The 24,245-nt window shown below is 38.8% G+C and overlaps 1 protein-coding gene across 2 annotated transcripts in view; it reads left to right on the forward strand.

Moving 5' to 3' along the window:
- The window catches only part of RBBP6 (RB binding protein 6, ubiquitin ligase), a 32,020-nt gene extending 11,528 nt beyond the window's left edge, over positions 1-20,492 (forward strand). Inside the window, exons 4-18 of one of the 2 annotated variants that reach the window (XM_030300035.1) lie at positions 1,359-1,403; positions 3,490-3,578; positions 3,693-3,789; positions 4,190-4,329; positions 7,209-7,381; positions 9,037-9,140; positions 9,255-9,589; positions 10,855-10,951; positions 11,092-11,170; positions 11,273-11,327; positions 12,643-12,711; positions 14,388-14,750; positions 15,044-15,145; positions 16,000-17,757; positions 18,504-20,492. In XM_030300035.1, coding sequence (XP_030155895.1) covers positions 1,359-1,403; positions 3,490-3,578; positions 3,693-3,789; positions 4,190-4,329; positions 7,209-7,381; positions 9,037-9,140; positions 9,255-9,589; positions 10,855-10,951; positions 11,092-11,170; positions 11,273-11,327; positions 12,643-12,711; positions 14,388-14,750; positions 15,044-15,145; positions 16,000-17,757; positions 18,504-20,073 — 5,076 coding nt within the window. In that variant the 3' untranslated portion in view covers positions 20,074-20,492. The remainder of the gene's footprint in view (positions 1-1,358; positions 1,404-3,489; positions 3,579-3,692; positions 3,790-4,189; positions 4,330-7,208; positions 7,382-9,036; positions 9,141-9,254; positions 9,590-10,854; positions 10,952-11,091; positions 11,171-11,272; positions 11,328-12,642; positions 12,712-14,387; positions 14,751-15,043; positions 15,146-15,999; positions 17,758-18,503) is intronic. The other variant, XM_030300036.1, reaches the window with a different exon arrangement.
- Positions 20,493-24,245: the final 3,753 nt, after the last annotated feature.

A 24,245-nucleotide genomic window follows, 5' to 3' on the forward strand; every position in this document is an offset into this window, starting at 1 on the left:
AGTGCATTACAAATTCTGGGGCAGCCCCTCAGTGGGGAGCTAAGAACCTTTTGTTGAAGTAAGCGTCCCAGTAATACTATCCATTAAACTGACTTTTAAAACCCTAAGATATTTATAAGATATATTTTAAATTTAGCAAACATGATTTTTATTGACTGAACTCCTGCTGTGGTAGGCATTGTGCTAAGAGCTTCATATTGAAACTGGTAACATTTCTATTTGGGGCTGTAAGTCATGCTGCTTTATTTTAATTCTCTTAGTTCTCTGGAATATTTGAAAAATACCTGATGAAGACTCCCTTCATTGTTATTTTTCTTTGATCCAGACATCTTGTTACATTCTCTCCATTTTAAACAAGAGTTCTGACCAATAATGCATGAGAAGCTTACAACATGTTGAATAAGCAACCCAATTACTATATAGGAAGCAAATAATGTTTTCTTTTTGGTACACTTAACAGGGAAATCATATCTTTAGAGTTAGATGGGAAAGGGGTGTGTGTGTGTGTGTGTGTATACAGATACACACTTTTTAAAAACTGATATTAAAATCATTCCAGGGGGTCAAATAGTGAAAAATCTTAAAATACCACATTTGAAAATACATTTTTAAAATCTTTCTTATTCAATATATAATACTTTCTCCATTTGATTAAATTAACTTTCTTCACGCGTTATTAAAGTCCGTCCTCCTAATAGCCCTATTTGCCTTTGCTCCACACTACCACTGGTTTTCCTTTTTTTGGTTTAACATCTTTGCTCTGATAAAATTGTGGTTTCTTTGGCAAGAAGCCATTCTTACTCTTTGTATGGGAGAATAAACAAACTTATTCAGACCGAACAGTACATGCTTAAAAAAAGAGAAAAAAGTAGCAATTATGTGGGAGCTGTTTTATTAAAGCAATTATCTGAGCCTTTAAAGAGCTGCTTGTTTTTACCATGTTCTATAATGGCACTCCAGGAAAGTTAGATTTCTTATTCTCTCTAGTGTATATTCTCTTGAGCATTATCAGATTTAGAAACCATTGATAGACACGGACTCTTATTTAATATTCAGTCACTGCTCTGAACATATTTTCTGTGATATATTTTTCTTTACCCTGTTTTTTGTTGTTTTTTTTTTTAATATTGTAATTGAGTCCCCCTCAACTTAAGCCTTTATTATATGTGTGAAATATGTAGAGAAGGGTAAAGTGGGGTGAGCTACAATTTCAGCTTTAAAACAGGGAATAACATTCTTTAGAAAACTTCTAAGAAAATGCCCAATATTTGAACATAAATTGGCAATAGGGACTAAATGATCACTTTCAGATGTTTTCAGTGTGGAACTTGAATGTGTGTTTAATTTTTTGTGAACAGATTGATGACTCTTCTGCATCTATTTCTCTGGCCCAGCTTACAAAGGTATATATATATATATATATCTATTCTTGCAAATATAAATCTTTTTCTAACATCGTATTTTTTTAAATGTGGAACAATTGTTTAAAGAGGGGTTGGGGAGGATATGTCTTACAAAAATATTGTACACATTGTTACTATCCTGTAAAGAGTAGTTGCCGCTTTGAGAAGATAGGGGGAGTGTTTTGTCAGCCTCACCATAATGTTGGAGTATTGGTCATCTTCAAGACAGAAGAAACACATGAAGCTACACTTATTTGGTGGGTTTTTCCCCCCTTACACATTTTGTTTAATTATACATTGGAAACTAACAAAGTTCTGGAGGAATTCCCTGGTTTTGGCTGTAAATTATGTGGACTTTCTTTATGCAGCCAAAATAGAAGCTTTCCTTTACATGGACAATTGCACGGCTATTTCTTGAATATTTGAATTGATCCCATGAAGGTCAACATTTTAAATGTGTTACGATTGTTTCTTTATGCTCTAGACTTGTAGTCTGTCTGCATTAGAAAAAGTTTTAGACAACCTAATTTGTTTGAACACAGACTACAGTGAATTGTGTAAATGTGTAAAGCTGTTTGCAGGAATATACCAATGTGTATGTTTGGCAGAGGGGCAAATTGTTACCTCCTGAAATAATTGTATATGCCATGTTTTGCGATAAAATTGCTTGCATTTTCTGCTCAACAATGTGTACCTTTTGTTTGGGAAAGCACTAGTGATGGATTACTTTTTAAAGCAATAGACGTAGCTTGCAAATCATGCCTTAAAAAAAAAAAAAAAAGACATTACAGATTAGGCAGATTTTTGAGGACCAAGAAGGAAGTCTTCCAGTTTTCCAAAAATCCTTTTTTCCCTACTATCAAAGTAAAACCAGACTTAGCAACCAAGATTAATGAGTTAGATGGATTTTCCATTAGTGCTGTCCCTATCTTATCCTTGACTTTGTTATAGGTTGTATCCTCTTCCCCTAGAATGTATCCCAAAAGAAATGTCCTAGTAACAAATACAGCTTTTTAAGCTTTTGTTCTGGGGAAACTAAACATTAAAATCGATGATTCTAAAACATGAAGTGGGCTGAAACCATCGTCTCTTAACAATTTTCTAATGCAAAAGTGGTCTAGCATAGAGTTTACATCTTAAGCAGTTTATAGTTCATGGTTTTAATTCTTATGTGCTGTAAGGACCCTATTTGAGTTTTGGTCTGTTCCTACCATTGTTTCTTTGTGGGAAGCAGTTGGGGAATTTTGGAGGTTTGGGAGATTTTTTTTTAACTACTTGTAAATTAATGTTTGGGTTCAAACAAATTAGTTGTTCAACATCTGTAATCCAGTTTTCTGTAAATGTTGCTGTTGTTCTAAGCTCTGTTAATGTTAAGCATTCTTTGTATATAAAATTACAATAAAATGTTAAAACTGGTTGCTTGTTTTGTGGATGAATGTAAAGATAAAACCCAATGAATGGCTGATGTGAGTGCTAGATGCTTGAAGCTTCAAGTTATCAGGACTCACTCCCTTAGACCCTGGTTATATCTAGGCTATTCTATATAATACCTTAAAGATGAAGTTCATAAAACTTCGGAGAATCGGATTTAAAATGATGAGTGCTCCGTTGCATGTGCTTTGCACTTAATTTAAAACTGATTCTACTTCTTAAAGAGCCTTCTGACTTAATATCATCTGCATAATGTTCAATTGTTTTACCCATAACCCTACCTCCAAGTTGTAAATATAAAGTCTTTATGCTACGACACTTGAATTATTTTTAAGGCTTAAAATGTCAAGTGTTTCCTTAATCTGTTTTTACTCTTAGAGGAGTCATATGTAAATCTTAATGTAAGGTACAAACAGGGTCTAAGGTTTGAGTGCCCCCAGCAAGACCTTCAGCCCTGCAGACACCCAAACGTCATGTAATGAATGACCTAAGGAACTCCTGATGCCTCTTCTAGGTTATACGTGTAAATAGCTTTCAGTTTTAGGTTTTATGCAAGATTAGATACTGCTCTTTACAGGATGAGTGGTGTTGTCTTTGGCTGTGTGGTCTTAAATGTGTTTCTAATGTGTGTGTCAAATAATTACCTGTTAAACAGACTGCCAATCTGGCTGAAGCCAATGCTTCTGAAGAAGATAAAATTAAAGCAATGATGTCGCAATCTGGCCATGAATACGACCCAATCAAGTAAGTCCGTAAATGCTTCATACTAACAGGTACATTGGGGTGGATTTTCCCCCCCCAGTCAGAAGCTTTTTTCTTTCAAGGTTTTGTGTACATGTAATTCTGTTTCCCTTTCAGTTACATGAAGAAACCTCTAGGCCCACCACCTCCATCTTATACCTGTTTTCGTTGTGGTAAACCTGGCCATTACATTAAGAATTGCCCAACAAACGGGGTAAGTCCAAAGTAGAAACCATGGTACACCTTATTTTTCTTACAATGATTTCTTAGCTATCGGATTTTTCTTGGTAAATACTGCCTTCTCTATTATAATGGCAAATGAGCTCAGGCTGTGGAGCCAGATTGCCAGGCTTCAGATCCTGGCTCTGCTGCTCAACGGTTGACTGAGCTTGGGCAGGCCACTTGACTTCTTCAAGCCTGTTCGGTCTTCTCTATGAAACGGACATGGTAATAACAGTATTTACCTCGCATGGCTGTTGTGAGGTTTAAATGAGATCATATATGTAGAGCACTACAGATACTATAAGCAGTTAATAAGCACTGCGTGTTAGCTAATATTTAACAAAGGGTAACTGCTTTCTTTCTTCCTCCTTTCTCCTTTCCCCTCCAAATAGGATAAAAACTTTGAATCTGGTCCGAGGATTAAAAAGAGCACTGGTATTCCCAGAAGTTTTATGATGGAAGTGAAAGATCCTAACATGAAAGGTGCAATGCTTACCAACACTGGAAAGTATGCGATACCGACTATAGACGCGTAAGTATTCTAGTTACGTATGACCTGTGAGGCCACAGCCCGTCTCGGCGCTGGTGTTTTATGTAGGCTTGGGGTCGCCACTTGGCTACTTGGATTTCTTGTGAGCATTGTATAGCAAGACTGTTGGTCTCCACATGTTGCATTTCTGTGTGAAGAACGAGAGGCTGCAGTCTGCTCCATTAAATGCAAATTTAGAATGGATTTGGGGGTTTTTGTTACCACTGAGTGCCACTTCCCTTGTGGGCTTCTAATTTTTTCTTTTTCTGTCATACCCTGCTTTCTTCTTCATTCACATACATACTCCCACATGATCTTCTATGCTATCTACATGTGTTAAGTGAAAGAGACCAATGTCTTAATCATTCTGAGAAACAGAGGGCTTAAGCACAAAAGTTGTATAAGATGTCAGGGCAAATTTAAGTGCCAAGAATAAATGAAGAACTGAGTCCTCTTGAATAAGTTTGGATGTACCGTGTGAGTCTTAAACTTCGAAAATAACGATTTATTTTACAAACCCATTAGTTCAGATGAGCTACAGCTCTATACCCTACAGCTTAATGCTTATTTGGAATGTGTTTTCAGATCTTATTTTAGGAGCCAATTCTTAATGAAGTGGATAGACCTGAAAACCTACTAGTGGTATAATTCAACTGACAACTTCTCATTTTATCTGCTTTTATTAATCCCGCTAATTACCTTTGTGGTTACCCTCACCAGTTATGAACTCACATGATACAGAGCACAGTATTAACTGTCCCTTTGGACTGGGTTCTCCAACAAGTCCTCCAGTGGGTTATGAAGTGAGGGCGTCCTCAGGACATACCTTGAGAAACATCCATTTAGAGAATAACAGTGCCCTTGTTCATCGTGACATGAAGAGAATGAGTAGAAGAACAGTTGTCCTCAGCCTCATGCTGTAGTGTTGAAACGCAGCGTAGTGCGCAGACGAAGGTGATGAAAACGGCAGTGCCGTGGGATGATCTTGAAAAGATTTTATGGTTTTGAGTATACGCTTTAGTAAATAGATTGTTTTCATTCACAGATAAGGATTAGTGTTTTCCTGAACTCCCAGCCCTGCTCACTTTCTCCGTTTCACCCCCATCAATTTTTGATCAGTCACCATCCTTTGTCTTGTGGTTCATCTTAGAGCAGTCTGTTTTTACGCTGTTTCTGATTCAGACATTTCATACGTGCTTCCAAACAACTTAGGTTGAAATGGATGGTTTTTACGGACACAATTTAAGAGCAGACCGCTTCATCTTAATATAATATATACAAGTAAAAGTACTTAAATGGAAGTTTGTGTCGGAAAAATTAACATCACCCTTGTGAACCCTAACTAATAATTAACTTCATTGTTTTTGAATGCTGAAATGCAAAAGCCCATTTGTGCCAGACACACAGCAAATACTGGGGAAATGGGAGCCCAAATATTTTAAATGAAACTTTCACCCTCTCCACTAACACCACTGATAAGCAACTCAGACTCTTCTTCTGTTTCTTTTTCTATCCTCTGTTCTTCTTTTTTTTTTTTTTTTTTTCTTTCTTTTCTCTCTTTTGGGCAGTGGGAGACTCCTCTTTCACAAATTGGGAACAATGGGGCATAAGCAAATTGATACTTATTTCTGGAGTCGTGGTGATGTCTATGGAGCAGCTGCAACACAAATAACACACCTCAGGTACCCTCCTCTGTACAGCTGAGATGCTTTCATTTTCAGCAGTGAGATCGACACACTCTGTTCCTAAATGAGATAGAATTTACCTAGGAATTCCTATGTTATACAGATCTGCCTGATTAGAGAAGATGTGGGTGTTGGAAGCAGTGGTGACAAATCTGAGAATAGTGTACTTTGTTTGGTTTTTTATTTTATTTAAAAAAATTTTTTTAATGTTTATTTTTGAGAAAGAAAGCGAGCGAGCAGGGGAGGGGCAGAGAGAGAGGGAGACACAGAATCCGAAGCAGGCTCCAGGCTCTGAGCTGTCAGCACAGAGCCTGACATGGGGCTCGAACTCACAAGCTGTGAGATCATGACCTGAGCCGAAGTCGGACGCTCAATTGACTGATCCATGCAAGCACCCCTAGTGTTTTATTTTCAATATGTTTAATATGCAACATTTCTGCAAAATGTATTTCTACCAGAAAACGGACCCCAAATGACTAAAGTGTTACTTTATATTCTTGTAACACATATTCTAATCATTGAAGTCATTAGTATTTCTTAGTTGGCTATAAATAGATTAATTTCTCTTTTAAAATACTAATTAGAAGTAGACCACTGGTTTTGAAGTCTGATGATTCTAGCTACTAGCTACTGGTGTGGTTGGTTGCATAATATTTCCCTTGAACTGTCCCCCTCCGATTGTATGATGTCAGCACCAGTTTCCATTTCCTATATTATAGCATGCTCTCTGATACCTTCACAGGTTTTGGGGACTATTGGTCTATGGAAGGGAATTCCCTCCATACCCCCCACCCCCTCGAGAAACATGGTAGGATAGAGAAAATTGTGGTTAGGGTGTTGTCATGTCCAAGTTCAAATCCTGTCTCTGCCACTTAAGCATAAACTTGTGGCATTGAATGTGTCCCTTTATTCTCTGGCCCTGAGTTCTAGAGTTGTGGATTCTTAAGATCCTTTTAGCCACTTTTATAGCATTTGTTTCTTTTTGTTATACTTGTTTAGGATTTTGTTTTGTCTTTTGTTGCTTAGGGGGAGGATGTTCATAACTACTCCCTTATTTTGGAAGGTATTATGTTTGTGTAAACGAATTTGGCATCGTACTGAATTATAAGCTCCCATTATGGTATAGTAGAACATGTACTATCTTAGTAATACTTTGTTTTCTTAACAATGTTAAAACAGTAAAACCTTCTTTTACAGAGAAGCATATGCAATTGGGAAGAAAGAAAAACCACCTTTCTTACCAGAGGAACCATCTTCTTCTTCAGAAGAAGATGATCCTATCCCAGATGAATTATTGTGTCTCATCTGCAAAGATATTATGACTGATGCCGTTGTCATTCCCTGCTGTGGAAACAGTTATTGCGATGAATGTAAGAAATGTTGAACCTTCAGAGATACACATCTTAGAATATGTGTATTTATTTGGAAGGGCTCTTTAGCAACATTGTATGTTTTAATAATGCAGTATGAAATGTTGATAATTGATCATTTAGTTCATCATTGCACCTTTAATAGCAAGAACTGTTTTTGTCTCTACATTTTTTTCTTTAAACAACAGCCTCTTTGTCCTTTTAAATATTAGAATTGACCATTTCTTATACCTTCATTAGGGTGACTGTACTAAGGTTTTAGAAAATGTAGGACTTTTGTTTCCTACACATTTTATTTTAGTTTTTAAAGTTTATTTATTTTTGAGGGGGGGACGCACAGAGAGAGGATCCAAAGTGGGATCTGTGCTGACAGCAGAGAGGCCCATGGGGGGCTAGAACTCACGAACTGTGAGATCATGACCTGAGCAGAAGTCGTACACTTAACCGACTGAGCCACAGACGTACCCCTGTTTCCTACACATTTTAAATGGTATGCAGAATTTTGAAAGCCTTTTGGGCATTAGATATTCTGGAAATATTTTTAGATGGTACCTAAATCCCTTTCCTGGATGGTGGAAAAATAGTTTATTCTAAAATTCCTAAGTGTAATTGAGAACTGCTCTCTGTAAACATACTACCCAACATTTGCCTTTGTGGTTACTTGTGATTTTTTTCTGATCTTTTATATTGGGTTGGGTTTTTCCCACTTGGGTTTTCTGCCACTTATTTCTTACCAAGATGAAAATGGCATCATCTGAAAATTTCACTGCTTAGTCCTGTTTTGGCCTTTTTCATTTCATAGCTTTGGAATATAAATCTTTATTTTGGGGCCTCTCCAGTGAAGACCAAAGTCAAGAAGAGGTCACTTAAGATTTGTTTCCAAGTGTCTTAGATTTAACAAACCACTTGCATTACCGAATTTTTTACTACACTGAAGCATAATCAGTGAATCTGTAATTTAATGTTATTCCTCTGTGCTGTAGGTGTTGCTGATTTCCTTGCCTGAACAATGTTTCTGTTTTTTATAATTCCCTTTTCTCTTAAGTTATTTATGTAATCTCTATACCACATGTGGGACTCAAACTCACGACCCTGAGATCAAGAGCCGCATGCTTTTCTGATGGAGCCAGCCAGGCACTCCTCCTCCTGATGCTCTTTTAAAAACCCTGTTAGCCCTGTAAATTTTTTACCTTTCTAGACCATATATTATTTCTATTTTTTCCCCTATACTATTCCAATTTTTAGCTAAACAAAGAGAATAGTATTTAGGAAAGAGTGCTTTTTCTCTCAATTTAAATTTTTGTTTAAATTCTATTTATGACTTTTTGAGAGAGACGGAGACAGAATGCGAGTGGGTTGGGACAGAGAGAGAGGGAGACACAGAATCTGAAACAGGCGCCAGGCTCTGAGCTGTCAGCACAGAGCCCGACACGGGGCTCGAACTCACGAGCCACGAGATCATGACCTGAGCTGAAGTCGGACACTTAATCGACTGAGCCACCCAGGCACCCCAGTGACTTCTGTTTTTAAGGTAGAAGTTACAGCAGAGGAGTGCTATCAGGCGAGAGTCTGTACTTTTAAGTTTTTCAATCTTAGAAATGATAAGTAATGTGTGCTTGGGAAGAGTAATGTAATATTTAAAATATTTCACATAGGTATAAGAACAGCACTCTTGGAATCAGATGATCATACATGTCCAACATGCCATCAGAATGATGTCTCTCCTGATGCTTTAATTGCCAATAAGTTCTTACGACAGGTAACTGACTTTGTATCCCTTTTGGAAAATTTTTAAAAATTTTTGGTGGTTTAAACTGTGCTTGAGGAAATACCACCTTACATTTTCCTGCATCTTTCTGTTTGGTATCTATAGGCTGTTAATAACTTCAAAAATGAAACCGGTTACACAAAAAGACTACGAAAACAGTTACCCCCACCACAGCCCGCAATACCACCTCCGAGACCACTCATTCAGCGGAACCTACAACCTCTGATGAGATCTCCAATATCAAGACAACAGGATCCCCTGATGATTCCAGTGACCTCTTCAACTCACCCAGCTCCTTCTATATCTTCATTAACTTCTAATCAGTCTTCCTTGGCCCCTCCTGTGCCTGGAAATTCATCTTCTACCCCGGCTCCTGTACCTGATATAACTGCCACAGTGTCCATCTCAGTCCACTCTGAAAAACCAGATGGACCTTTCCGGTAAGTCTGTGTATCTCTCTGGTTTTTCATTGTTGTTTATTGCTTTAGTAGTTGTTATAGTGACTGGTAAGTATCATCCTTGTGAACCACTGTGCTCAGTAAGGCGGGTGACTCCATAAAGTAACCCATTGCTAAACGGGTACTTTTAAGAGATGACTCAATCTTATTGGAGGAACAGGCAAATGAAGGAGTTTCACTTGGCAAATGATTAAGCATCCCAGGATAAAGAACTGTACGAGTTGCCAACCACCCCTGTTAAGTGGTGAATTAAAACTCACTTAAATCCTGCTGGTTCAGACATGAAAAGGATCTTTGGACATGTAGTCCAGTAGTTCATAAATTCTTTTTTTTTTTTTTATGTTTGTTTATTTTTGAATGACAAGAGTGTGAGCGCACATGACCACAAGTGGGGGAGGGGCAGAGAGGGAGAGAGAATCCTGAGCAAGCTCCGCTATGTCAGCGCAGAGCCCAGCTGGGGGCCTGAACTCACCTTGAGATCATGACTAGAGCCAAAACCAAGAGTCGGACATTAACCAACTGAGCCACCCAGGTGCCCCAGTGGCTCATAAATTCTTGAGGAATCAGCCACTTAAAAAAAAAAAATAGATGCCAGGGGTCTGTGCAGACATACTGAAGCAAAATCTTGAGGACTGGGACCTTTACATTTATATTTAAGACCTCAGTCAGAATTCATTGGCTTTTCAGTGGTGGAGCTGGAAGTAGAATTTACTCTTAATCCTGTATTCTTTTGGTCCCACAATTTGATTTTCTTCCTTTTTAAAAAAAAAATTTTTTTTTTAACGTGTATTCATTTTTGAGACACAGAGAGCATGAGCAAGGAAGGGGCAGAGGGAGAGAGACACAGAATCTGAAGCAGGCTCCAGGCTCTGAGCTGTCAGCACAGAGCCCAACATGGGGCTTGAACTCACGAACTGTGAGATCACGACCTGAGCTGAAGTCGGACACTCAACCGACTGAGCCACCCAGGCGCCCCTCTTCTTTTTTTTTTAAGCTTTATTATTCTTACAACTGATTTCTCTCCCATCTGTATAGATGGGACTTCTTAAAGAGATTTCCTTTTTTTTTTTTTCTTTATCACTTTTGTATCCAAAGAGCTCTCCACTTGACCCAGAAGTTTTCATCAACGCATCTTCATGCAGGTGGTGGGTGAACAGACTTACTAAATTATGTACTGTAATTTGCTTACTCTTACTCCTCCATTTCTGATGACTTTTTCACGTATTGCAAATTCTCTTGTCTTCTAGGGATTCTGATAATAAAATATTACCAGCTGCAGCCCTTGCATCAGAACATTCAAAGGGAACCTCTTCAATTGCAATTACTGCTCTTATGGAAGAGAAGGTAAGTTTTATTGGCTTTTAAATGTGAGATTTATCTTACAGTTTTCTGATGGGTTTAATTTTTTCTTTTTTTTAACTCTCCCTCTTTTTTTTTTTTTTTTTTTTTAACTGTTTCTTTTTATGCATGTTGTTTTCCTAAAGGGTTACCAGGTGCCTGTACTTGGAACCCCATCTTTGCTTGGACAGTCACTACTGCATGGACAGTTGATCCCCACAACTGGTGAGTAAAATCATTTTGGGTTGAACATTTTCTCCTTTAAAAAATAATTTTAACTTTATTTAACATGCAATTTCATATTTACCTACTGTTCTTGTTTCCAAGGTCCAGTAAGAATAAATACTGCTCGTCCGGGTGGTGGTCGACCAGGTTGGGAACAGTAAGTATTTGTTTAAAATAATCTCCAGATGATTGCTTTCAAACTAGATAATGGGAATTATAATCTAGTGTGTTGCTGAATGTTTCTTACTGTAAACCCCCGACACGTTAAGACTGAGCTGAAGTTGGATGCTTGACCAACTAAGCCACCCAGGCTCCGCTTTTTACTTTCATGTCTTAACAAAGTGATCTTGACAGGATCTCAGTTAATGAATAGATAAGATTAATTGAAATACTATTTTCTTTGAAAGAGTATTTGAAATACTGAATCATTCATTGTGCTAATAGATGGGGGGGTGGGGAGCACGAGAGCATGGGGGAGGGACAGAGGGAGACACAGGCTCCGAAGCAGGCTCCAGGCTCCAAGCTGTCAGCACAGAGCCCCATGTGGGGCTCAAACTCAAAAACCGTGAGATCCTGAGCTCAGCCAAAGTCGGATGCTTAACTGACTGAGCCATCCAGGTGCCCCTCGTTTTTTCTATCCTTAAATGGATTTTCAAATTTTGATTTAACACACAGTAAGATTAAAGGCTACCAAACATAGAATTTCTCATTTTGAATAATCTGTGTTAATGAGATTTTATTGCATATCAAAATGTATAGGCTATTATTTTTTGCCCTGTGAAATACAAGGAATTATGATCTTTATAAGGTGTTCTATGGTATTAAAAATTAGTATGTTTACTTATTGTCTATGTATGCAATCACTTGTGTCTTAGTCTATATCAACAGGCTTACATATTTGCATAAACTGGCTTCTATTCTAAAACTATGATTTTTCTTTCAAAGATAAATCAAATATTTTATTTAAACAAATAGACTAAACGAGAGACTTAGCAGATTCTTTCAGTAGAAGGAGCAAGGGATTTGGAGACAGGTAGGCCTGAGTTGGAATTCCAGCCCCTGCACTTGGCAGTGCCATGACACTGAGCATGCAATTTTACTCCTCAGCCCCACTGCCTCATCTACAGAATTGGAACAGTGCTAGTTCCCCACCGGCATGGCACCTAGCAGATGAAAGGGCTCTTCTCTTCTGTAACAAGTTCACAGTCACTTGTAGGATGCTAAATGAAATACCATATTGCGGAAAATATTGTACATTGAGGTTTAGTTACTGTCACAGTAAATTAATGAGGAAAATTAACTCAAGTAAGTGTAATGCTTGCTCATATCTCCTCTATCTGGAGCAAGTTTCCGAATGGGGATCAGGGAGAGGAAAAATCTTCTAGAGTAGTTAAAATAGGTATCTTTTAAAGTCTACACGCTAGGAGGTTGTATATTATACTCAAGCCCATTTTATCTTTCTTTCCACACAGTTCCAATAAGCTTGGATATCTGGTTTCTCCGCCACAGCAAATTAGAAGGGGGGAGAGGAGCTGCTACAGGTATGCTTTTTAAAAATTTTGAAAAATTAATCTGATGACACTGCTGAAAAATAGAACACAAAGAAACGAAAGCATGGCAGTGGCAAGGGAGGGAGATTACTTGCTTTATGCTTATCTCACTTCAGTCCTCAGTAGTTGATCTTGAGGCCTAGAGAAGAACAGGTTACATTTAGTGTTTTAAATGATGCTTTTAGGCTGCATCTTTAATACTCCTTCCCCATGACTACTTTCCTCCAGCACACAGCAGAATATTAGGTTACATTTATTCTTTTGAGGGTAGAAGGAAGTCACTAAGGCCCAGACAGTATTTAAGGTGTCAGTTTAATTTAAGGCAAAAGTTAACTAACTTACCTCTCAAGCGTGAGAAAGAATTGCATTTATTTCTCTTCTAGACTCAATTGTCCCAGTCTTCTCCCACCTTCTCTTTTCCAAAAGAAGAGACAAAGAGATTGTTCGGGGCTCCTGCCCTGGACAGGCAAAAACCATGTTATTCTGCAAAGTAAGCCGTAGGTCTTATCGAGGTCGTTCTCGCCACCAGCGTAAAGGGCCTCCAAATGAACTTTATAATAAGAATATTAAGGGTGTCTTCTAGTGCTCTACTGAGAATTGCTAAGTAACTCTGTTACTAGATCACATGTTAATAGAAGATAATAGTTACCAATTCAGATTCTGAAGAGGCTTAAAATCTAAACCCTGGCTGCTGCTGTTCTTTGTACCAGTTACCTAGAATTTAAAGAACCGTTAGCTTAACAGAAATGAGCCCATGTTTTAAAGAAGCCACTGTTTTCTTTTAAGAGCGACAGTTCGGAAACTGGCCAGCACTGTAATTTTCACCTAACCCTTTGAGAGAAAATAATCGAGATTTTTAGCTGTTGATTACAGATGTTAAAAGTGGAACTTTCTTGAGGATGAAAGAGCATAGGGAATGTAATCTGTGGTACTGTGATAGTATGGTGTGGGGACAGATGGCAGTCACACTGTGAACATGATGTAACATGCAGACCTAACTGAATTGCTGTGTTGCACACCTGCAACTAATAATGTAACTGTGACTATACCTCAGTGTTTAAAAATGTAATAAATAAAAAGTACTTTAAGTACAGAACACCCCACAAAACCATGAAGCCATTTAACAACTAGGTTTCCAAAGACATTTTAATGACATAGAGACATGCTCATGATATAATGTCAGGTGAGAAATAAAATTATGTAAAACTATAAAAATAAATAATACCTAATACTTACTCTACATTGAAGGATCTTTCTACACTTCCTACCTCAAAAGATTACAGGAGGTGGTTTTTCTTCATTTAAAGTTTTGATCTTGGAAGGCTTTTGGGGGAGGCCTAGGTCAGAGAGGCATTAGCCTTGTTCTTTAAATGACAGATTGGGAAGTCACCAGAGATCATTGTGGAGGGGTAATGAATCTGAACTTCACAAAAGAGAACTTCTAAATATAGCAGCACCTCATGGAGAAGGCGCTGTAAACTTGGATCATCTCAATCCCCAGGTGGCCTTAAAAATTTTATTTACGTATAAATATCAGTGTTATTTGAATAGTTGATTCTATTCCATTGTTTGTAAGTTTGAAGATAATTATGGATAGAAAAGACAAGCTTACTTGTCTCGAGTGATGTTAGTTTGAAGGAATAATATCTTGGAATTTATTTCTCCAGAAGTATAAACCGCGGACGACACCACAGCGAAAGATCACAGAGAACTCAAGGCCCATCACTACCAGCAACTCCAGTTTTTGTGCCTGTCCCACCCCCTCCTTTGTATCCACCTCCTCCCCATACACTTCCTCTCCCTCCAGGTGTTCCTCCACCACAATTTTCTCCTCAGTTTCCTCCTGGCCAGCCACCACCTGCTGGATATAGTGTCCCTCCTCCAGGGTTTCCGCCAGCTCCGGCCAATTTATCGACACCTTGGGTATCATCAGGAGTGCAGACAGCTCATTCAAATACCATCCCAACAACGCAAGCCCCACCGTTGTCCAGGGAAGAATTCTATAGAGAGCAACGACGGCTGAAGGAAGAGTGAGTGTTTCAGTGTGAAATTATCATACACTTTCATTTTCTGATGTAACATTAAACAGGTTATCTTTGGAAACATTTTCTACTGTTTCCAGTTAGTACAAAAAAAAAAATCACCTAAAAATTAAACCAAAGCCATACAAGCAACTTCCTCAGGGACTCCTAGTTATTTATAGTTTTAAAGTGGAAAACTAATGGCAATTTCATTCATTTCATTCATGATCTAATTACATTTGTCTTGTTAGTTTTCTTAAATGGTTTTTGTTAACTTTCACTCTTTAACTTTATTTTACTAGGGAAAAGAAAAAGTCCAAGCTAGATGAGTTTACAAATGATTTTGCTAAGGAATTGATGGAATACAAAAAGATTCAAAAGGAGCGTAGGCGCTCATTTTCCAGGTTAGTGTTTTGCAAGCCTTCACAACAGAATTACAAATGGGACTTTGAATATCCAGGGATTAGCTATGGATATAAATAACATTGCACTTACGGAATTTTTCTGATTCGATCCAGGCTTATAGAAATGGAGATGTAGCTTATTTCCCAATATTTGTTTATTGAAATATTGTCTCAATGTAAATTCTATTGTGTAGAACTAGCAGTTATGGGGATTAAATTGCCCTTGTCCCCTGAAGTTACTTATAGTGTGAAATAATTGGGAAATGTTTGTGGAAGGAAAGAAATAGAGGACTAGCCAAAGAACATTTCTGAGGACGCTTTTACCTAAGGCTACAGCTTCTTGCTGGAACATTAACCTGTGTAATTATGAAGCAGTGGTAGAATACAAATTGTTTTATCGACAGAAAAAGTGAATTATAAAAATTCCCTGGAAGTTTGTTTAAAAGACTTACTTTTTAAGCTTACATTTGTGGTTCCTTTCAAAGTGCTAGACTGTTGGCCAACAACGTAGGACAAAGAAATTACTCCTATTTAAATAACCAGATAGGAAATAAAATTTAAATTTAATTGGAATTTTGTTTAATGTTAATTAGCTCATATAACTCACGGTACATGAATGCGCTTCACTCTAATTGTCAAGATTTCACTTTTGTTTTGTAACAAGTGATTGCTCTGATCTTTGTGTACTTTATTCCATTCCAGTAGAGGTCACTGTGCCTCTCTAATCATCTAAGATGAAATTTGATATAAAGAAAGATGGAACCGTGAGGAGAGCATGCTATAGAATCTGAGTCTGTATTTTATTTTGCAAATATTTCTCAACTATCAACTATTGTTTTGTTTTTTGTTTTTAGGTCTAAATCTCCTTATAGTGGTTCATCATATTCAAGAAGTTCGTATACTTATTCTAAGTCAAGATCTGGTTCAACACGTTCACGTTCTTACTCTCGATCATTTAGCCGCTCACATTCTCGTTCCTATTCCCGATCACCTCCATACCCCCGAAGAGGCAGAGGCAAGAGCCGAAATTACCGTTCACGGTCTAGATCTCATGGATATCATCGATCTAGGTCAAGGTCACCCCCCTATAGACGATACCATTCACGGTCAAGATCTCCTCAAGCATTTAGGGGACAGTCTCCCAATAAACGTAATGTGCCTCAAGGGGAAACAGAACGTGAATATTTTAATAGATACAGAGAAGTTCCGCCACCTTACGACATGAAAGCTTATTACGGGAGGAGTGTTGACTTTAGAGACCCATTTGAAAAAGAGCGTTACCGAGAATGGGAAAGAAAATATAGAGAGTGGTATGAAAAGTATTATAAAGGTTATGCTGCCGGAGCACAGCCTAGACCATCAGCAAATAGAGAGAACTTTTCTCCTGAGAGATTTTTGCCTCTTAATATCAGAAATTCTCCCTTCACGAGAGGCCGCAGAGAAGATTATGCTGGTGGACAAAGTCATAGAAGTCGAAACTTAGGTGGCAACTATCCAGAAAAGCTTTCAACAAGAGATAGTCACAATCAGAAGGACAACACAAAGTCAAAAGAGAAGGAGAGCGAAAATAATCCCGGAGATGGTAAAGGAAACAAACATAAGAAACATAGGAAAAGAAGAAAGGGGGAAGAGAGTGAAGGCTTTCTAAACCCCGAGTTATTAGAAACTTCTAGGAAATCAAGAGAACCTACAAGCAGTGAAGAAAATAAAACAGACTCATTGTTTGTTCTCCCAAGTAGAGATGATGCTACACCTGTTAGAGATGAACCAATGGATGCAGAATCCATCACTTTCAAGTCGGTGTCTGAAAAAGACAAGAGGGAGAAAGATAAACCAAAAGCAAAAGGTGACAAGACCAAACGGAAAAATGATGGGTCTACTGTGTCCAAAAAAGAAAATGTTGCAAAACCTGCTAAGGGACCCCAAGAAAAACTAGACGGAGAGCGTGAAAAATCTCCTCGATCTGAACCTCCACTTAAAAAAGCCAAAGAGGAGACTCCAAAGACTGATAATGCTAAATCATCATCTTCCTCCCAAAAAGATGAAAAGACCATTGGTACCCCCAGAAAAGCTCACTCTAAATCAGCAAAAGAACACCAAGAGACAAAACCAGTCAAAGAGGAAAAAGTGAAGAAGGATTACCCCAAAGACGTCAAATCAGAAAAGCTGACTAATAAGGAAGAAAAGGCCAAGAAGCCTAGTGAGAAAAGTAAGCCACCTGATAGCAAGGGAGAAAAAAGAAAAAGAAAAACTGAAGAGAAAAGTGTAGAGAAAGATTTTGAGTCCTCTTCAACGAAAGTCTCTAAACTGGAAATGACTGAAATAGTGAAACCATCACCAAAGCGCAAAATGGAACCTGATATTGAAAAAATGGATAGGACCCCTGAGAAAGACAAAATTTCATCATCAACTGCCCCAGCCAAAAAAATTAAGCTCAACAGAGAAACTGGTAAAAAAATTGGGAGTACAGAAAATGTATCTAATACGAAAGAACCCTCTGAAAAATTGGAGTCAGCATCTAGCAAAGTTAAACAAGAAAAAGTCAAAGGAAAGGTCAGACGAAAAGTAGCTGGAGCTGAGGGATCCAGCTCAACTCTTGTGGATTATACAAGGTATCTGATTATGGGTGGTTGGGTATGGATGTTCGTTTTCGGAAAGAGTTTCCTTTAATTTTATCCATGTTTATGCTTTTAAAATGTAACCTATAAATTAAGCAGGGGTTAGGTTTGGGACACCTAGGTGGCTCAGTCATTTGAGCATCCAGCTCTTGGTTTGAGCTCAGGTTGTGATCCCAGGGTGGTGGGATTGAGTCCCATGTTGGGAAAGAGAAGGCCTGGAGCCTGCTTAAGATTCTCTCTCTCTCTCCCCTTCTGCCCCTCCCTCCCGCTCGCTCGCTCTTAAAAAGAAAAAAAAGAAGGGTTTAGTCTGGTTTACTCCTATCTTTAAAGAAAGGAGTTGAAGTAAGTAGATTTTGTGAGCCAGCATTTATTAATCCTGTCTTTAAATCATTTAATCTCTATTAGAGTAGGGTAATTGGGTTTTGAGAATTAAAAGGACGCTTATGTTTAAGTTATTAGCGTTTATGTATTTATCAGTGTTTAGGGGAACCTGAGTGGCTCAGTCAGCTAAGTGTCTGACTCGAGGTCTGCTCAGGTCATGATCTCTTGGTTCATGAGGTCAAGCCCTATGTCGGGCTCTGCAGTGATAACTCAGAGCCTGCTTGGGATTCTCTTGCTCTGCCCCTTCCCTGCACATGCCGTGCACACAGGCTCTCTCAAAATAAATATTTTTAAAACTCTTATTTATCAGTTTTTAGTAATAGCAGATTTTTCATTAACAACATTTTAATTCTTTTTAGCACGAGCTCAACTGGAGGCAGTCCTGTGCGGAAATCTGAAGAAAAAACAGATACAAAACGGACTGTCATTAAAACTATGGAAGAGTATAATAATGACAATACAGCTCCTGCTGAAGACGTTATTATTATGATTCAGGTTCCTCAGTCCAAATGGGATAAAGATGACTTTGAATCTGAGGAAGAAGATGTTAAGGCCACACAGCCTATGTCAAGTGTAGGAAAACCCGCCAGTGTTATAAAAAATGTTAGCACTAAACCGTTAAATACAGTCAAGTATACTGAAAAAGAAAGTGAGTCGTCAGAGAAAATTCAGAAACTCACCAAGGAAGTTAGCCATGAAATTATACAGCATGAGATCAAGAGTTCAAAAAACTCTGCATCCAGTGAAAAGGGGAAAGCCAAAGATCGAGATCATTCGGTGTTGGAGAAGGAAAACCCCGAAAAGAGGAAAAACAGCACTCAGCCAGAGAAAGAGAGTAACTTGGACCGTCTGAGTGAACCAGGAAATTTTAAAAGTCTGTCTCAATCTTCCAAAGAGACAAGAACTTCAGAAAAGCATGATTCCGTTCGAGGTTCCTCGACTAAAGACTTCACTCCCAACAGAGATAAAAAAACAGACTATGACAACAGAGAGTACTCGAGTTCCAAACGTAGAGACGAAAGGAATGAATTAACAAGAAGGAAAGACTCCCCTTCTCGAAGTAAAGATTCTGCATCTGGACAGAAAACTAAGCCAAGGGAGGAGAGAGATTTGCCTAAAAAAGGAACAGGAGATTCCAAAAAGAGCAATTCTAGTCCCTCCAGAGACAAAAAACCTCATGATCACAAAGCCACTTATGATACGAAACGCTCGACTGAAGAGACAAAATCTGTAGATAAAAATCCTTGTAAAGATCGTGAGAAGCACACGTTAGAAGCAAGGAACAATAAAGAATCGGGTGGCAACAAATTACTGTATGTGCTTAACCCACCAGACCCGCAGATTGAAAAGGAGCAAGTTACTGGGCAGACTGACAAGAGCGCTGTCAAGCCTAAGCCACAGTTAAGCCACTCCTCCCGACTTTCCTCCGACTTAACTAGGGAAACTGATGAAGCTGCTTTTGAACCAGACTATAATGAAAGTGACAGTGAAAGCAACATATCTGTAAAAGAGGAGGAAACTTCGGGAAAGATTGCTAAGGAACTGAAAGATAAAGTCGTGGAGAAAGCAAAAGACAGCCTGGACACGGCAGCAGCCAGCCAGGTCGGCACTGCCAGGAGCCAGAGTCCAAGCAGCCCTAGTGTTAGTCCAAGCAGAAGTCATAGCCCTTCTGGCAGCCGGACCCGGAGCCACAGCAGTAGTGCCAGCTCCGCAGAGAGTCAGGACAGCAAGAAGAAGAAGAAGAAGAAGGAAAAGAAGAAGCACAAGAAACACAAAAAACACAAGAAGCATAAGAAGCATGCAGGCACTGAAGGAGAGTTGGAAAAAAGCCAAAAACACAAACACAAGAAAAAGAAGTCAAAGAAGAGCAAAGATAAAGAAAAGGAGAAGGAGAAAGATGACCAAAAAGCGAAATCTGTCCCTGTATAAAGGGACAGATTTTAAAAATTGACTTAATTACTAAGTCATCTGTATTAAATTTTGTTATAATGTAAAGAGATTCAAGCCTTGTAAATAATGATATGGAAGACCCTGTGCTGCACTTAAAATATTGCTGCTTGATTATTTGATTTTTACATCAGAGCTTTATAACACGAACTTTTGTACAGAATTGTGAGTTGTGACCATGTAACATGAGAGGTTTTGCTAGGGCCTATTATTTTTAACCACCATTAATTAGTTGGGGTGGAGTTTACTGTACTGTGAAATTTTCACATTTGAATTTTTTTAATTGCCTGGCAAAAGCTGATATCAGTTCTAAAATATCAGCAGAATGATTTGCTGAATTCATTACAACCCCGTTATGTCACTTTTTGATTACAATAAAAGTTTTCAGTAAACTTTTCAAATGTCGAATAATTGCATTACTTGAAGAAAGTCTGTTCTGTCTCTGCCCCCCTCCCGTTTCCTCATTTAAAATACCCTTGAGCCTGTAGCATAAGCTGAACTGAGTGTACAAAATTAGGAAGCAAACATGGTGGATAGACTTCCATCAGTGGGCTGGTAGTGGATGGCCAGAAATAAGAAATCAGGATTAACTGGAGTTCTGGGTGGGAAAAAAATCTAAAAGGGCCTTAAACATATAAAGTAATTACAAGTTTGGACTTGCATTTTAGCCATGAGGAATTGTGATTTGTTTACATGGTCATGTATTTTTCTGGAAACCCTGATAAAGGAGTATGAAACTCATTGATGAGTTGTCAGCTAGAGAGCACACACCGGTGAGCCTCTAAGGCCTACTTGGTTTGCCTGGTTGACAAAAGCAAGCTGCAGTAGGTCCGGGAGCACTAGGTTAGACTCTGATGGGCTCTTCCTTTGTGTCTGCCGATCAGGAAGTATTGTAGGCAATGAAAAGCTATCGAAAGGTTTTGGGGGGGTTGGGGTAAGAATAGAAACAAGGCAGCACGAACAGGGATCAAGACGACAGCTGCTAGGAGGAGGAGAAAAAAGATCAGCTCCGGTCTGAGGTTGGCCCTGGAGTACCACTGGACTGTGATCATGGAACAGGAAAGGATTTACATTAGCAGCAACTTGCTTCTGTTAACCTCGTGTCTCTGTGCCTTGTCGGGATTTCCAGACTCTGCCATGTGGATAGTAATGCAGACATACATACTTCATTGAATGTGTTTTTTAATGCAGCATTTAATATTCAAAGAAAAATTAATGTGGGTGACACATGTTAAACAGCATCATTCAGAACTGAGTTAAGTTTATTGAATGCTTCTCAAAAGTAAGTTTGTTAAAATAAGTTAAACCCAACTTTCCTTTAAAGGGCTCCATCACTGGGGATGAGGATGTCTGTTCTGCCCGCTCCCAGCCCCACCCCCACAACACATACTGCTGTTTCTACTTTCAGATACTCCAACTAGGCTACCCTCTTAACTCTTACTGTAAATCAGGACCCCAGATCTAGATCATATCTCCCCCATTCATTGAGGATTTTAGCACCCAGAACTCTTCAGCATAAATTTCATCATGTGAGGTCAGTTTGTTTACCAAGCCTCTGGTCTTTGATTTTAATCTCAGCTGACTTTTTTTTAACTGCGGTGCACTCGTATGACAGTTTTCCAGAATTCCTCATCTGTGATGATTCTGCTCATGAGTTGAAACCAGTATTTCATAGATAGCCTGGTCTTCCAGCTCCATCCTCAACTTAGGCCCGAGGTTTTAACTTTTCTCTTACTCTTTCTACTGTCTGTGGTTACCTAAGCCCTGCCATTTCCACACGACATTCCCCAAACCTGTCCCCTCTTCCCCATCTTCCTGTTCTAAAACAGTGGAACTCCCAAACCTAAACAAGGGTGCTGAATGGGGTGTTTAGCGAAATTAAAGGCTTGAGAGAAATGTTAAGGAATGACTGCCAGGCACTGTAAGGTGCTTGTGTCTATTTGATTCTTAAAAATTCTAGTGGCTTTTGATGTCTGATACCCCTTTGAGGAGGAAATTCCACTGCCTATGAAGCTGCAGGCCAACCTTGGGTGCTCAAACCTCAGTGCCTAACTAGTCCAACTACCCCGCCATGGGGCAGAGTTGGGCAACATGGAAGGCCCAGCTAGAAAGTTGGGCAACATGGAAGGCCCAACCAGAAACCCCTAGTTTTGCTGGTCCCCAGAAAGTCCACATTCTGTCTCCTTACCTAATGCACTCAGCTGTTTTAATCTGGCTGGAATTTTCTTCCGCCTCTGCCCGTCTCATAATTTCCTATTCATTGTTCAAGAGTTAGCTTGCCCTTTTTGAACTACTCCCTCGCAGTACCTGCCCGCCCACCCCGGTGCACACCTGGGATACAGTGGCATCGCTGAATACGCTGTGGTGACACTCCAGTTGTTTTCTATGGGTTTTGATCGTCTTCCTCACGGGACTGAGAGTCTCGAAAGGAATGTGTGGTTTATATTCCAGAAGCCAAACCACGCCTTGCACATAATGTTTGATAAGACAAAGTAACTTTTTTTTTTTTTTTAGATTGAAGTTAAATTTTGCAATCTTCCTGGAAACCAGCGATGTGTCAACATTTGTAAGGGAGGAAAATAATTTTTGAGCTACTACAGATTGGGAAGATAGTAGCCTTCCAATAACCAGCTGCCTCACTGTGCCAAGGATATTGCAAAGCCTTACAATCAGAGGCCTAAGAATAACTCCTTTGCTAGTCTCAGCATGCCAAATGAAGAGTGCTAAGTCCCCTCCGAAATGTTTAATCCTAGGATTTCAGAGAAAGCCAGTTAATGGTTTATTCATTCCGATTTGTGCAAGTGTCCCCATCTGTCTTGTCCACTTTTTCCTGTCTTTAACTCCTTCAATGAATGCTGTTCTTATTGTACAAAACTACACAGAACAAAACCTCTGATTTGGAGCATGCTCGCTCTTCTTTAAGTCCTTTTATATTACTGCTATTTACGTAAGCCAGCTTCAGCTGGTCTCTTACTTTAACAAAGCCTTGCTAATACATAGGTATGTATAGATAGTGTGCCCTACTTTTTCTATTTATGTATCCTAAATACATCCTTTGGCATTAACATTTTTCATCAACATTTTTAAGAATTGTAATCATGAAAGAAATAAAGTAAGCCACTTAAATCCTTGATAAAGGGTAGTGTGGCACTGGTATATGTGGATAACAGTACACACTAATAAAAATGGGGTTACCAGGAGTGTTCAGAGATTTCATGAGAATTCTTTTCAGCAATGTAGTCTCAACACTTCATCAAGGCTTCTCTTTGTTATAGGCTTTTGAGATTATTTTTAAGATCATGTTAAAAGGACTTGTAAAGAATAGCTATTGCTAATTTGAAGGGGGGAAAAAAAGCCATTGCTAATTTATGCATTTCTAAAAAACTAATGGTGGGTGAACAGTGATCCCGTATTAGAACCAACACCAGAATGAATCTTGCCTTCCCACATAGAAATGTAGCTACGTAGTCATTTGCTATGAAGTTGGCTTGGCCAGTGTGGATCTTTTTCAATTTAGTTTTTCATTTTTAAAGTCTTCAGTACTAAGAGATACTAGTAAAAGAGTGGACATTCACTGAAAATTCAAAATAGTTTCTTTTTGTAGAAACATTGACACTGTAGATTTTTTGATATTATAAATACGTTTTAACCTAGGCTTAATAACACACAAGGAAATATGGTAGACTGATTCCTTTTCATGTCCTGAAACTTAAAACTAATAAATTGGATGAAGGATGCCTGGCTGGCTCAATTGGTGGAGCATGCAACTTGATCTCTGCGTTGTGAGTTAGAGCCCCACGTTGGGTGGAGGGATTACTTTAAGTAAAACTTAAAAACAAATTGGATGAAAAGTGAACATAGGAGAAAATTGTATCAGTGCTAGAACCCAGGGAAAGGATGGGAGGAGCAGACAGAAATGGGGGAACTTTGCCACAATGCCACATTTTAAAAGTTGTGTTTTTGTTTGTTTTTTGTTTTTGTTTTCAAACTAAAGACAGATGCCCAGAATTCTCTTCCTTGACAAAGCAGATGGCCTTTTGGGAAGTGCAAATAGAAGATCTTGAGCATTATGAATGCTTCATAATCGGGAGGGACAATGGTAGGTTATGGAGCATATGAGGACTACTCTCTCTGTGGTCATTTTAATATGGGAA

Source organism: Lynx canadensis, chromosome E3 (genome assembly GCF_007474595.2).
Source record: "Lynx canadensis isolate LIC74 chromosome E3, mLynCan4.pri.v2, whole genome shotgun sequence".
Classification (NCBI taxonomy): Eukaryota; Metazoa; Chordata; class Mammalia; order Carnivora; family Felidae; genus Lynx; species Lynx canadensis.